At 38.5% G+C, this 15,141-nt stretch overlaps 2 protein-coding genes across 2 annotated transcripts; one reads left to right on the forward strand and one right to left on the reverse strand.

Moving 5' to 3' along the window:
• Positions 1-1,932: 1,932 nt before the first annotated feature.
• ubl5 (ubiquitin like protein 5) lies at positions 1,933-4,109 on the reverse strand. Its single transcript, XM_085409399.1, has 5 exons — positions 3,971-4,109; positions 3,608-3,671; positions 2,585-2,668; positions 2,463-2,500; positions 1,933-2,209 (listed from the first exon to the last, which is right to left on the reverse strand). The coding sequence occupies exons 2-5, from the start codon at positions 3,661-3,663 to the stop codon at positions 2,166-2,168; spliced, it is 222 nt and encodes a 73-aa protein (XP_085265525.1). The 5' UTR covers positions 3,664-3,671; positions 3,971-4,109; the 3' UTR covers positions 1,933-2,165.
• A 72-nt stretch (positions 4,110-4,181) lies between these two features.
• Positions 4,182-11,898, forward strand: pin1 (peptidylprolyl cis/trans isomerase, NIMA-interacting 1). The gene is made up of 5 exons (XM_085409398.1): positions 4,182-4,340; positions 7,994-8,076; positions 8,862-8,970; positions 9,046-9,156; positions 11,117-11,898. The coding sequence occupies exons 1-5, from the start codon at positions 4,283-4,285 to the stop codon at positions 11,224-11,226; spliced, it is 471 nt and encodes a 156-aa protein (XP_085265524.1). The 5' UTR covers positions 4,182-4,282; the 3' UTR covers positions 11,227-11,898.
• The last annotated feature ends 3,243 nt before the right edge of the window (positions 11,899-15,141 follow it).

A 15,141-nucleotide genomic window follows, 5' to 3' on the forward strand; every position in this document is an offset into this window, starting at 1 on the left:
GTTTAGTGGTTAAAAGGTTTAGCCAGTGTGGAGGACTGACACTAAAACCACTACAAGAGAAACAAGTACATGATGATTTGTTTCTGCCATTGTAGGGAAAAGGTGAAGAACAGTATGTGTGAACAAGTGCCCTTACTCTTTCTTTACAGTGCATGCATGTAACTAACTGCTGTGTTATTATTAATTATTAGTAGTAGTATTAGTAGTAATAGTATTACAACAGAGTATTTTAGGCTTGGTTTGCTGTATATAGTGTGTATTGTTAGAAAGTAATGCATAAAGATTTAGAATATTGTGTCACGTCTGACCTCTCCCTCAACTTCAATAGATACATGTGAAGGTCAAAGTGATAATAATACTATGAAGAGCTATTGTAAACCTTCTTACTGCTATTGTTTGTATTGACAGCATATGGAGAATGATAAATGGGGATTCTAATTATCACATTACTTTGGACGTTACTTGGATCTCTTCTTCAATGTCAAATAAGGTAAAACTTGCCTTTTATTTTTAAAAATGATTCAAATTCTTGTATTGGCAACAATTTGGAAATGATACTAGTATATAGGGATTCTAATTATCACATTTGACGTCTTCCCTTATTCAGCAGTTGTTGTTTGTCTTTCCACAGCTGTGCACGACTGTCCTCTCATTCTTTTCCTTCTTTGATGCAGTTTTAGTAAAAGGTTTACATCAATTGCCAGAAATGTCAGTTAACCTAGAATGACTGTTGGCTAAAGCTCTGAAGTGTTGGGACAGACAATATTATCCATGTCCAATAAGACTGAGTCTATAAGTAAGTGATTTAGGTCTCCATGGCAGCAGGACTTCGCTCTCACTTTGCCAAAAGTGCTGCTTCCACTTCAAACATGTTGGATGGCTTTGTTCAGTGCAGACATGTTCTTACACACCAAACTAGGAAAATGTTTGATTATGGGCCTGGTTTTGTGCCCACATCTGTGTTGTAATGCTAAATCTAAAATCTAAAACAGAGTTGCAGGCCATGGCACTTCTTTGTAGTAGCAGCATTTATTTAGCTGCAACAAAGGTCAAAGTATCAATGCCACGGGCTTCCTGACATGTAGAACTGCAAAAATAGTTTACACAATAGACCTTTTATGAATTCACGCTGATGCAGTGAATACAAGCAGGTGGTTTTTGTACTATAGCTGTCTTATCTGATCAGTACACTACAGAAAGGTTTCTAAAATAAAAGTACATGTTAGATGCACAAAGGTCTTATAATTTCCTCTGAAATGTGGTCCAGTACCATAGTAATGTGGTAAAGAATGGTTTAACATATCGAGGTTAAACATATAGTGTACAGGGAGTTTTAGCGCTCATACCAATTCCCCCTGGTTGCCAACCCCAGCTCACAGTCTGAGAACTGCTGCCAAAGCTGATTAATCAGTTAGTATCACTTTTTTAAGTCAAAGGACTTTTTTTTTGTTGAAAACAGCATTTGTGTAAATCGAGCTTCTGCAACGCATATATGCGATAAACTCATTAGCTATACTGGTCTTATGTACAGAGGTAAAGCTACGACTAATTAAAAGTTTGTGGAGGAGTTGGAGCAGAAGGCCCTTAGAAAACCTGATGGTCTCTATTTTCCTCCACTGAAATTATTCATATACATCCCCACGTGAATGGTGTTGGATGCACAGCCATAGGCAAATATCATTGTCAAGATCCACTGAAAAGTTTGTAAGTCCCATTGGCACCAATTAATCCCTTCTACTTTCTACCACCAACATCAAAAGCAACTAACTCCATGTTTTTTTACATGCTTTTGCCCAACACTTTACCTTCATCCAGCAAGCTGGAAAGCAAAGAGTAATTTGGAGAAGAGTTAGCGATACATAAGGTTTCCCAGTCTCACCCAGTATGAGAAAATAATTAATGGACAACAAAGACCAGCACTCACTCTCACAGTCAGGTAAATATCAGTTTTATTTCCAAAATATCAAAAAACAAAACAAAAAAAACCTCAACGTCTCTTTCACAAAGTAATTTGAGAGGAAAAATTAAAACTTGTTGCTGTGTGAGAGTCGCTCTCGCTCCATCATGTTGTGTGAGACCTTCAATTCCAGCGGCGCATGTGTGTTTGTGTTTGTAGCAAGAAACATCTTTACATCTGTACATCTGACTCGTAGTTCCCCTCTTGCTTACTGGTAGTACAGCTCAAGGTTCATCCCATCGTGGATTTCATCTGGAGAGTTTTTGGTTAAGTACAACAAAAATAATCTTGATCTTTAAATCAAGAAAAAAAAATATATTTTTTAACCGATTTAAACAATTTATGGATACATTTATGTTATGGATCATTGTGAGTGCAATAAAAAGAACTGCAGTTGTTCTGTGAGGGTGTAATAATGTCATGGTCATTATCATTATTAAATTAAAGGTAATCTAACTAAAACCACATAAGTATAACTACAGGAAAAAAAACCTTTAAAGGATACAGTCACCCAGAGACACGTGGTCCTTGAATATGGTGTACCTGTGGAAAACAAAGGACAACATTTAGGTCCAAATAGATGAGCTTTTGTCATCAAGCACATCAAATCCCATTTGAGCAGCTCACCATTTCTTTAACACGATCTTATCATGCCGTGTTCCTGTCTGGGCAGCTATGAGCTTCTTCAGATCTCCGATGGTATCCTCAGAGCTGAAACACCAAAGTTAAGGAAGGGCAGTGTAACAGCTTGGAAAACATCCAGAGTGTTAACAAATGCGTGGTTAAAAAAATCTGAGCGTTGTCTGCTAATATCATTTTGTTTCTTTTGATCTGCAGATGGACGGCGCAGCAGCTTTGGACGCTCTGCTTTCCTCAATCAAAACACACGCAGGATGGCTAAAGTGTTCTAGCTAAACTGGTCCAACTCTCTCTGTAGCCCCGTGACAGACTGCTCCTGAACCCATTATAGGCAAAACACATCTAACACTTGATCAAACAAGATCCCTTCAAGCTGCGACACCTAGAAGTTACTGAAAATCATCAGACTTTTAGCTGATTGTCAAGTGGCGTTCATTCAAGTGGTATTATATCTGCTGTCAAGAGTTGGCAAGTGGGGGCAAGCACCATTTTTAAGCATCATTTGATGATAATAAACATAAATAGCGTCATATATTAAAAGGTAAAAGAACATGAAAGACCAGAATGTAAGACACTGACGTTTTAAATAAAGTTCACTTACAAGCTGAAATCTCAAATATGACTATTATAATCACCCACAGACTTGCAATTGTGGGATTCTGTATTAACGGAATGAAATAAGTCATAAGAAATGCCAAGATAAACAGTGACACTGAATTTTAGTCTTATAACATACTCTAGAAACTCATATGTTAATAGATTCATTGTAAAACTATTCTCCACACCATTCTATAATATAAATGAGCTTTGCTTGCGTCTTAAAAGTAAGTCCATACTTTCAGAGCAGGGGTGCGTTGAAAGCAGATGCAGATGAATGCTGTACTGTTAAAAATCCTGACTTATGTTAACTCATCTCAAGACATCCCAGATGTCTGCACCTAAAACATTATTTTGACGTGTATGTTGAGAGACAATATTCAGCATCATTTTCAGAGTTTCAGCAAAGGATACTTGCACTTGACCCGGACTTTCTTGCCTAGACGGTCGTTGCAAACCACTTCGATCATCTTTACGTCTGCAGAAAAAAGGAAGAGATGAGACAACGTTAGACAAATGAAGGTATTAGATGATAAAGTAGGTGATAACCATAGTGAGTTTGTTTTATAGAAGACGCGCTGGAAGTCACAGGCACAGAAATCTACTGAAATCATCCAGGTTGTTTTGTTTAGCTAACGTTAGCTGTTGCTCACAACACCACGTTAATGTAACAAACGGGACTTATATTTAAATACACTCATGGGCAGCTTTATGTGTTCAAAATTCGAAACATTATGATACCGTATAAAAACCGCACGTTGAAGCTGTCATCCTTACCTTGAAACGTGCAGCAGAAAAAACAATTATTTCCTTCGCTGATATTTTCTGGAAACCTCTCGGTCCTGCTTACCGTAAAGCTGGTTTAGTTGCGAATTCGCCTTCCTACCAATCAAATGAGGACTACGATGATTGGCGCTCTCACTAGACCTATCAGAGAACAAAAAACCCCACCAATGGCGGACCTAATACTGGAAACAACTTTTACCATAAACGTCAGGCCAACTGTCGTAATCTGCCTAGCTGCAGCTTGGTTCGTCACACGGCTTCTAGATTGAAATCAAATTTGAAAACGCTGCTGCAGAAAGCAACATGGCAGACGAGGAGAACCTACCGCCCGGATGGGAGAAAAGAATGAGCCGCAGTTCAGGTGATAAAACACGAGCCAAAAGAAGCTAAGTGTCCTAAATAGTGAGCTAAACTGCAGTGTATAGTGAACTTAGCTCAGTAGCTAGCAACCTCAGCATCGTGCATTAGTGCTGAAACGAGGTTGGAGTGACGTGTTTAATCATTGCAGTCTAAAAGCAGCGAGGGGTTAGTCGCTGCTGTCATTGTCTTTATTTAATTGTGGCGTTTTCTCAGCTTGTTTTAGGCACTTTAGCTTCATTATCGCGCCAAAGCTGATTCATTCAACCTGGCTGCGGCAGGGCCCTGCATGACGTCAGCCCGCCCCAGCACCTCACCTGCAGACTGAACGAGTCCCAGCAGTAGGACGCTTTTCAGAATGCTAAACTTATGCATCCTCTCTCCTCCCTCCTCACGTGACACAGTTTATCGTCATAGCTCTCGTGCCGTGGTGTTTTGTAAGGACCAGTAAATTCTAATACAGCACAGTTACACGGAGAAACACTGTAATATTTAATATACAGTTAACCTAAATATTTTAGCATCCCTCAAGGAAGCTAATTACTTAAAAAAGAAAGAAAAACAAAACAGTTACTGTGAGGTGAAAATTGCTGGGGTCGTTGCTCAAAGTCTTAAAACACTTTTATTTAATTTGTTTTTGTTTAATTTTGCATTACCTAGTTACTCCTTGGAGAAAGTAATTTCTCGTTATACTTTGCGCTACTCCACCGCAACATGACTGACAGCATGTTGTGATGCATTATAAGCCTTAGGCTACATCCCACACAGTGACACAAACCCCTATCATAACGGAGGCTGTAAGATTTTTTTTTTTTTTTTTGTAGTGATAACACGTGGCAAAGTTGAAAACCAACTCAAGGAGCCTTCAGACACACACTGATTCTACTGTTGAAACATGTACAGGTAGAAATGGAGGCTGAGCCTGATGGCTCATCACTTCCTTTATTACCTGTTGGGCTCTGGCTGCTGACTAAGGGTCAGGATACACCGACTCTGGGTTCTTCACCGTGAAGATGTTTGTAAAAAGATGTTGCATTAACAGTATACTGCAGCAGTTTCTGCTCTGGATGCAGTTTGCGCTTCGTGATCTCATCCTTTCATTCAATGAAATGGCAACATCACCACTTCTCAAATGTTGTAAACTGCTCCACCATTTTCCTCCTCCCTGCAAAAATCTGAACTCAGCTGACAGCAGCACAGGAAGAAAACTGCTGGTTTGATTTTTTTTCCTCTCTTTTCGTTCAATCTGCCCATTGCTGAGATAATTGAAGAACCTTTTCAATGCAAATAGTGAAATGATGTAATGCAGTTGCTGAAATTAGTACAGTGATATGTTACAGTGCTGCCTGTCTTGTTACCTTGTAGCCTGTTATATCAACGACTAATAAAGATAAGTAAGGAAGTAGCAATAACGCAAGTAAATAAATCAAAGGTAAATATTTGGAAGATATAAAATAAAAAATACTAATATTTTGTTTTTGTTTTTTTTAGCATATCTAAAGATGGCTCGAGAGATTTTTTTTTTTTTTTTTTTTTTTAAATTGGCCTGTTAGAGATTTGAATGACTTTCAGACTGTGAAGGAGAAGCTGCTTTAAGCTTTGAAATCGTTCTTAAGTGAGGGCTTGTGTGGGAGTCTGTGAGTTGGACAGGTGGCCCAGCTGTGCACCGTGACTCACTCTACACTGACGATAAAACCACAAAGTTCTCATTTAGCAACAGCAGCTCCTCCATCGACACGTACCTCATTCACATCTCTCTGAGATGGCTAGGAAGAGCCGTCTCCTAGTGACAGTGCTAGCAACTAGTTGCCAACTAGTACTGGACAACAAGCTAATTGCTTTATATGAAGATGGAGCCTGACCAGAGGAAGAAAGGAGGCATGCTTGAGTCATGGAAAGCACCCAAAGCATATAAAAGCTGGGCAGAGCCACTTTAATGTCACCCCGTGGTTTGTGGGCACCAGCTTTGAAACTTGCAGTGTGGCAGTTGGGCTTTCACCATCTTGGTCTTATGAAACCACACATGAAAATGTTAGCACTGCAAAAGAGCCGATCAGTGAACATTAGCGGTAGCAGGGTTGTGTGTCAGAGCGTATACCATTTAGCAGTTTACCTGGAAGTCTTTATTTGCAAAGATAAAAACAGTCGGGTTTCATGATGTTGGACTGCAGCTTTAAGGTCACATTTGGCCTAATAAATGAATCAGTGGTCCGTGAAAACAGTCTTAAAATAAGAATTACTTTTAAAACAAAAGAAACTGTATAGTTGACTCAGTGTTTGTTAAGTACAATCGAATCCTAAACTAGAGAAAGGTGCTTCTTTTAAAAGTGTACAGCCTCAGCAGCATTTTTTTTCCTTTTACACCTTTTTGCTGAAAGGCCGTGAAGGATTCAAAGGTGGTTCTTCTATGAAGACATCCTGCGATATTTATTTTCTCCTGTGCAGATGGCCTTTAATGTCTAATATAAAAGGCTTTGCTCATAGTTGTAAACTCACACAATAAGCTTTTTTTAGTCAGTTTGGTTATTGTGGCTTTTTGATAGCATCTCTGATGCTTTTCTCTCATTACCTTTATTTACAGTCATGGCAGGAAGCAGTTTGGTTGTTTTTTTTTTTTGTTTTTTGTTTTTTTCTTTTTAGCAGCTCACAACAGTGGCTTACACACATCATCAGTGATCAGCTGTCAAAGAAAGGTGGACATTTAGCAGCTTAAATGATGGCTCTAAGGCTACGTTCACACTGCAGGCGAAAGTGCATCAAATCCGATTTTTCTGACCCTGTGCGACCCATATCCGATCATGCTATGACAGTGTGAACGGCGCAAATCCGATCTGGGTCACTTTCGTATGTGGTACTGAATCCGATACATATCTGATGTTTTAGAAAGCGACTGCTGTTTGAACGGTCATGTCGCATTAAATCCGTCTTTTACGTCACCGACACAAGACAGACGCCAATTATCAGCGCCGGAGAAGCGCCCAATAAGACATCGCGAACGCTTCCTGGCCATCCCGTGTAGATGTCAGTGAAACTGTTGGGAAGACAACGTTGGAGAAACGTGATTATTTTATTTGTACTGTATAATCTGCAGATTCTGACAGAAATCTGCAGCTATCCTTTGAAGCACCGCTCCTCTCTAAAACAGCAATAAGGATCATTATTAAGTTATCTACATTATTATGTAAATAACAAAATAAAGTCCGAAGTCTTTATATTAAGGGCCATCAGTCAAACAATACTGTTTGCTCTGGGTCTAAACAGAGCGCGTTGTGTGTGACGTCTTCTTTTGCGCATGCGGGCCGCTTTGAGCGTTCACACTAGAGCGCGTTTGCTGTCGCATTTTATTTGTAGTGTGAACACGCAGACAAAAAAATTGGATTTGATCAAAAAATCGGAATTGAGCATTAAGACCTGCAGTGTGAACGTAGCCTAACTCTCAGGTGTACTCCAGGATAACTTGTTAGGTTCAGCGTCGGCCATCCCTGTGTAAAACTCAAGTCTTAGACATTTTCGTGTGAAGTGAGGCCAGTTGCTGTAGCACAGTATCCTGTACTGGGTGAATGGGTAGCTGCAGAGTCCGTGTTGTGTTTACATGTGTTTAAAAAGATCTTAATAAAGCTTAATGAATTTACTGGTTCTCTGTCATTACTTCAACAGGCAAAGTGTACTACTTCAACCACATCACTAATGCCAGCCAGTGGGAACGTCCAGTGGGAGACGGACGTGGCGAGCCAGATAAGGTTGTGTGTAATGTTTAGTTTAGTTTTTTTTGTTTGTTTTTTTTATGCACGTGATGAGTCAGTGCTACTTTCCCTAAAGAGGTACTGAAACACGTTTTACACGGCATGTTCAGATTCCAGCTAGGGTACTGGTAATGCCTGCAAATTATTTATGATTCGACAACTATTGTGAAAAATCATTTTGGCCGGGGGATAGCGTTCTCCAGGATAACATTTGAAATGTTCCTGTAAGACATCAGGGAGCTGCCTGCAATATGACACGTATGCATTTAAATAGTGATAGGAGGAACGGTGCAGAGAAATGGAATCCAGTCATTAACAGTATTTAATATTTCACATGATTATTAATAAAGACTGATGGACAACTGTGTGCTTTTACTTAGCTAATGGTTATCGTCATTGCTGATCAGTATGTATCTTATCTTATCACAATACTTAGTTATGAAGCAGACAGGGGGGAAAAAACCATCAACAGCACCACCTGGTGGACTGAAACAGTAATTAATTTTATTATTCTATGACTAAGCAATTTAGTTGTTTTTTTTTTTTTTTTTTCTTTTACACTTGCGACTTATGTAATGTTGATTGGTGTTCTTGTATGTTCATGACATCTGGTGGAAGGTCAAAGGAAGAACCAGTCAAATGTAGTTGTAGGGCTGCATGACTTGCTGTAAAGTTGAAATTCTGCCATCCAAATTGTAAAGTGGTTCTGATACTCCAACATCTGGAGTGTTAACACACAAATACTGATATATTTGTATATGTATATATTTTTTAAAATTCAGGTACGCTGCTCTCATCTCTTGGTGAAGCATAATCAGTCGCGTCGTCCATCTTCCTGGAGGGAACAAAACATTATACGATCTAAAGATGAGGCCTTGGATTTGATTCAGAGTAAGTAAGGCAGCATGGAGAGGAGATTTTACGAAGTCTGATGAATGCATTTAATATCTTCTGTCTTCTGTGCAGAGTACATAGAACAGATCAAGTCTGGACAGGAGAAGTTTGAGTCCCTGGCATCTCAGTTTAGCGACTGCAGCTCCGCTAAGAATGGTGGAGATCTGGGACTGTTTGGTAGAGGTATGCACGGCGTGATGTCATTCTCTGTTCAGTGCAGTCTCTCATTCAGCATCTCCTTCATCTGTCTTTCTGAATAAAACGAAATCCTGCACATAGCTCTCCATCAAGTGATCAAACATTCAGTGCATGAATAACTGATAGTAGTGACAAGTTAAACCAGCAGTTTGTGAGCACAGTTTAATTCCATATTTGTCACACGTTTCAAACATCAATCCCTAATTTCCCTCGGGATTAATAAAGTATTCTGATTCTGATTTTCAATATGAGACAAGGATAACCAGAGTAAATACAGAAGTTGCAGTTTTTACCCCTCGGCCGTAAAAAGCCGATGTGGTATTGTCGTCACTCCGCCTGATGCATGGGTGGCATGAATGCACAAGTTTGTGAATGCGATAACTCAAAGCAAAGTTCACACTATAGGTGTATCTCCTAAGAATCTTGGGCAAGTTCAAATTTCATTAACCTCAACCTAAATGTAGGGCTGCTCGATTATGGCAAAAATGATAATCACGATTATTTTCACTGAAATCGAGATCTCGATTATTTGACGATATTTATTTAACAATAACAATGTGTTGAATAATGACTTTAAAAAATAATATAAAATAGTGTGCAAATACTGATAACAGTGCAAATGTTTGCAATATAAAAAATAAATGAAAAATGTAAACATCTATGTTTAGTGAACTTTGCAGTGTTGGCCTGTGGTGCAGCTACCACACTGTAGCAGAGTTTACACACTATGTCTACTTGATCCACATCTGACTCTGCGAACCCATAATGGTTTTTTGTTTTGTTTTGTTTTTAACCTCTCTTTTCAACCAGCGGCAGTCACTCTCCTCTCCAAATAACTTCTGCTTAGCTTTCCGAGCTTCCCTCGGGTCCTCTTAATTGTTGTGACGCGTGTTCGAAATGCAGAGAGGTGCGCTCGATTTGCCACACGGAGCAGCGCGAGAGTAAAGCACGAGGGAGGGGCTAATAATCGGCTCAGTCATTTTTAATGATCGTTGAAAGCCCAGATCGTAATCGTGATTAAAATTCGATTAATTGAGCAGCCCTACCTAAATGTCAATATTAGAGGTGAAGTTTTCTGAAAAATCTTGTGAATGCGATAAAGAAGGAAGTCTCAATTTTCAAATTTATACCATAGGAGCATCAGCCACGAGGCTTTAAGGCTTTAGGGGTAGCACTGGTGACTGCCAGTTATTTTAAGTGATGACCTCATTTATTATGATCATCTGAAACACCAGCAAGTCCACCTCTGAATGTAGCTTTGTGTTGAGCTGATCTGGCCATTGGTTCTTGAAAACCCTCCAATGTGGCTGAATTAAAACATTTTGCAAAGAAGAGTTGGCCCAAATTTGTCCACAGCGAAGTGAAAAAGATTATTGGCAGTTATTACTAGCATTTGTTTGACCTGAAACTGTACGTTAGGCTTGTAGGAGCTGTTTTTGTGTTGTTACCTTTGTGTGCCACTAGGGGTCACTTTTTGAATGTTTATGGTGTCTTACTTAAGGTATGCACAGGTAATTATCAGAGGGTGTTGTTGTTCGGAAGGAGCAAACGGTTTGTGACACGCTGGAAACTAAGAGAACTGTTGAACAACAAATGCAACCAATTGAAAGCATTAAAGGTGTTAAATGGGCAAGATAAGCACAGCTGGATTTATTGGATTTTCTCAAGTTTCATTCATAAGAGTGGCACCGCGTCACCCCCGCCATCGAACACCTAAGTGGCTTCAAGTGTAGGCTTAGCCTGTACAAGCCTGTTATCTAGCTGCACAAACTCTGTAGAACTGAATAAAAGAAATTAATGTAATTAATCATGTAAATTAGCTAATATGTCATTAATATGAAATAGTCATACAAATGAATGATTACCTATAGATGCACGTGCTGATGTGCATCATGTTGTATGAGTTTTTATTTGGATAATGGCTCAGTGTGTGTTTCTGCTTTAGGTCAGATGCAGAAGCCTTTTGAAGACGCCTCCTTTGCTCTCAAAGTGGGAGACATGAGCGGCCCTGTTTTTACTGACTCTGGAGTCCACATCATCTTACGCACTGGTTGACAAGAAGACTCCACACGTTGTACTTTCCTCTTCCATCATCAAGCACACATACAAAGTCTAACCCAGTCAATCCTGCAGATTATTTTAATGGCACATAGCACCCCAGTAAACAAAGCTTAAAGCCTGCATCGCATCATTTGAGGCAGGATCCGTTTGTTCCAAGCACCATTAAACTATTATTCTTTAAGATCTTTTATTAACGATGACAGTGCCTGTTGAAGTGACCGCCCTATGGAAACTTTCATATGAGTGAGGATTATTTAAAGTCTACTTAGTATGTGCATGACTTCTAAAGGACCACTTACTGTATGTTTCCCTATAAGATTTCCCATTTCCACTGTATGTGTGCCAAAGCAGTTCCTTAACTGTTTTGGAAAATAGGTTCAAATACTTTCTAATATTAGCAGCATCCCTGCAGATGGAGAAAGCACTGTTGTTCTGAGTTTACTAGAGTTAATCTTTGTGTTTTCCATTATTCAAAAAATGGAATTATTTCTTTACACAATCCACTCTGAAAACGCATGATTTCTGGCCTTTGGATATGCCTTGATGGCACCGCTGAAAGCTTGCAGGTTTTAACAATAATCTCCACAGCTTTTAAAACCATCAATGTTCAGATGAACTGTTAACACTGTTGTGTCATTGAGGCAAAAATAAAATCTCCTTTTGTAAGTCTGGTTTTTGTTATTTCCATGATTTAACCACCTTCAAGCGTTTCCAGTTTAGAAACTCTTTAGGAAGAGACAGGAAGTGACTAAAGTGTAGATTGTATATCGGTTTTAAACCTCTGATCTGGTGTTATGTGTTGGGTCTTCAAAACAGGTGTGTATAGATCCTTAGTTTTTGTATGCGAGGCTTTTCTTTTTCATAGCCTATAAAAATAAAGACCTTTCAAACATGTGAGCAATGCAGCGCATTAAAGGAAAACTACTTCTTGCTTCTCATCCCAACAAAGGACATCTATAGGGGAAAAAAGGTTCCAAATGAAAAATATTAAAGGACAAATGGAAAAAACAAACCGCATAAAACTGATGTAATTAAAATCTGTAAAAGCTGCTGTCAAATACTCATATTTAGGCTGTCATAAAGCACAATAATAGACATTAATTTCTGGGATGTTAGGTTTGTTTTCAAGTTGATTTATAGAAATGAAAAACTGTTTGGTGTCAACCATTGATTGGTGTAGTGGTTAACACCACACATATGTTTGACCTCGTTCAGTGCCCAAGTCTGTTCTACATAAACCTTAGTGTTGCAATTTAGTCATATCTTTAAATGTATCTTTTTAATGTACCCACAGACATGTACTGGTGGTTCTGTAGTCTCTAGACGTCTTGACTGTAAAGCCCTGGTTCTCCCTTGGCAAATGTTTTCAACATTTCACCACTATCTCCTTTCACTTTTCATACGTAAGTTGTCTTGGATTCCTCCCAATGCTTTTATGTGTTTCCCATTCTCAGAATCAGCTCTGTTTGTAAACACACCTGACCTCTTTCACAAGCTGTTTTCTGCAGTGAAAATAACAAATCACAAGTTTTTATTGGTCAATTATTGCTTAAGCATGCGTGTCAACTTCACTACGAGGCATGTACATAAAATTAACGTCTAAATCTTTAATCTGAATTTTTATAAATAATCATGCTAATCATGATTGGGCCATTTGACACCATCACATCTGGACAAAAAACGTTTCTCCTATAGAAAATGTTATAAAGGCTGTGTGGAAGTTCCTCAAACCATATGCATTATAGTGCTGTGAGATACAGCAAGTTTTGGTATTGATCTGATATCAAATACAGTCCCAGGACTGCTGATGCCAATACACATGTGCACATATACACATACTTTTAACATAAGAAGGGCAGCTTTGTTGGGGAGATTATGGAGTGTGTCATGACTTATTAAATTAATCATAATTATTTTGCAATATCTGAACATATTTTAATGATCCCTAACTCACTGGGATTTTTACATTGCACTTAAATTAGTTAACACGACAAAAAACACCTTTTTGGAGATCTGGCGTGTAAATATGCCTGAAAGTCAAAAATTGACCCATTTCTGTTGTTTAAATGTGCAAAAGACTATTAACATGTGACAGTCAACACAAAAAGGTTCAGACAGTTTTCATAGTGTGTTTTCATTCAGTGGGCTACAGACTGAACTTGGAGGATAGAAATAAAGTATTGATCGTACGTTGCTATTATTGATCTGATACCAATACCTGCATTGGTATTGATACTATCGACTGCCGTGTTCTTTCTAAAGGCCAGCAGAGAAAAACTCCTGTAGATCACGTTATAAAAGAATATATGTAAGTAACCACAGAGAAAACTGTGGGGTCCTTTTATTTTGAGAGAAGATGAGTAAAGTCAAAGTATAAGTTTTCGAAATTTATTAGGCGGGTAAAGGTTCAAATTAAGATGGCTGCTGTGTCTCTTCCTCTGTTTAGTGAGCCAAACGGACAAAGGTCACTGCATCCAAGCAGTAAACACTTTTATCATGAGTCACACAAACAGAATATTAATATGATTGGTTAAAAAGTTGGGGAGTAGCTGTGGTTTATACTTGGCTTTTCCCTTATTTGGGATTTGGTCTGGCTCTCGCTCATCATACATCTCCAGCAGTGGGCATCTCCCTGTGGAGAGATGGAGAGAAAACTCCTCCCTACACACACACACCAGAATTTACAGCCTCCAGTACTTTTCCAGGGCATCCTGACTCCAGTCTGCACACGAGTGTGTATTCTGCTGCACACCCTGCACAATGCACAAATAGAGTAAAAGAAATCAGTTCCAACAAAACACTAATTTGATTCATGCTATGCAGTTTGAAGCATAAGCTTGTGTCGTTTTGGTCATGTTAGTGTTTTGGAGCCAGAAGTTTACATACTTGGACAACATGATGGAGTGCTAATTTAGCAGCTCATTCTAGTTACCTTGATTCACAAGCTGTCTTCATAAACGGTGTCAGTGCAACAGGCACACATAAAAGCTATTTAGTGCTAAAGATTAGACTAATATGACACTAAGATGTATAACAATATAAGTATTTCCCCAAAATAAAGCACAAACCTCTACACCACCCAGAAATTTTGTTAATATAACCACAAATTCAGCTCAGGGTACAATTTAAGAAAAAAAATATTATTGACCATTTTGAAAATAGACTCAAAATTTTGACATAAAAGTCAAAATGTGGAGATTACACTTGTTCTTTCAAGACAAACTGCCACAGTTATTAGTGAAATCGTATTTCAGAATCAGTTTTAATAAGGAAATAATTTCTCTTTCAGCACATAAACACGGTGTGGTGATAAATTAAAAAGATTGTGCACGAAGATTCACCTGGTCAGATGGATAAACCACACAAACTTGGAAGAGTGGATTGTACAAAATGAAATGGATGGTAAAGGACAGATGAAAGGCTTTCAGTGGTCACAGCCTCGTGCTATAAAGAGGATGCTCTAGATTAAATATGAATCCTGACTTTATGGAAATCTATGAGAAAATGACCACTTGAATAAGATAAGATAAGATAAGATAACCTTTGTTAGTCCCACACGTGGGAAATTTGTTTTGTCACAGCAGGAAGTGGACAGTGCAAAAGTTATGAGGCAAAAATTAGAATACAATAAGAATAAATACAGTACACAGCTGTACAGAATAGAATAAAATAAAATACTATATACAGTAGAATAAAATAAAATAAATATACAATAAGATAAAAATAGAATACAAATACAAATACTATATACAACTGAGTAAAAATACAACGATGACAGAAAGGATTATTGCACTTAGTATAGTGACCTAGTGACCTAGTATAGTGACTTAGAATAGTGACCACGGTAAGGAACCTTATTGTTGATGTGTCTCAATTACTAGTTTAAAGTCTCCTTCAGTACAATATAAT

Source organism: Rhamphochromis longiceps, linkage group LG6 (assembly GCF_057381845.1).
Source record: "Rhamphochromis longiceps isolate RC_006_pf linkage group LG6, R_longiceps_female_GT1.1, whole genome shotgun sequence".
NCBI lineage: Eukaryota > Metazoa > Chordata > Actinopteri > Cichliformes > Cichlidae > Rhamphochromis > Rhamphochromis longiceps.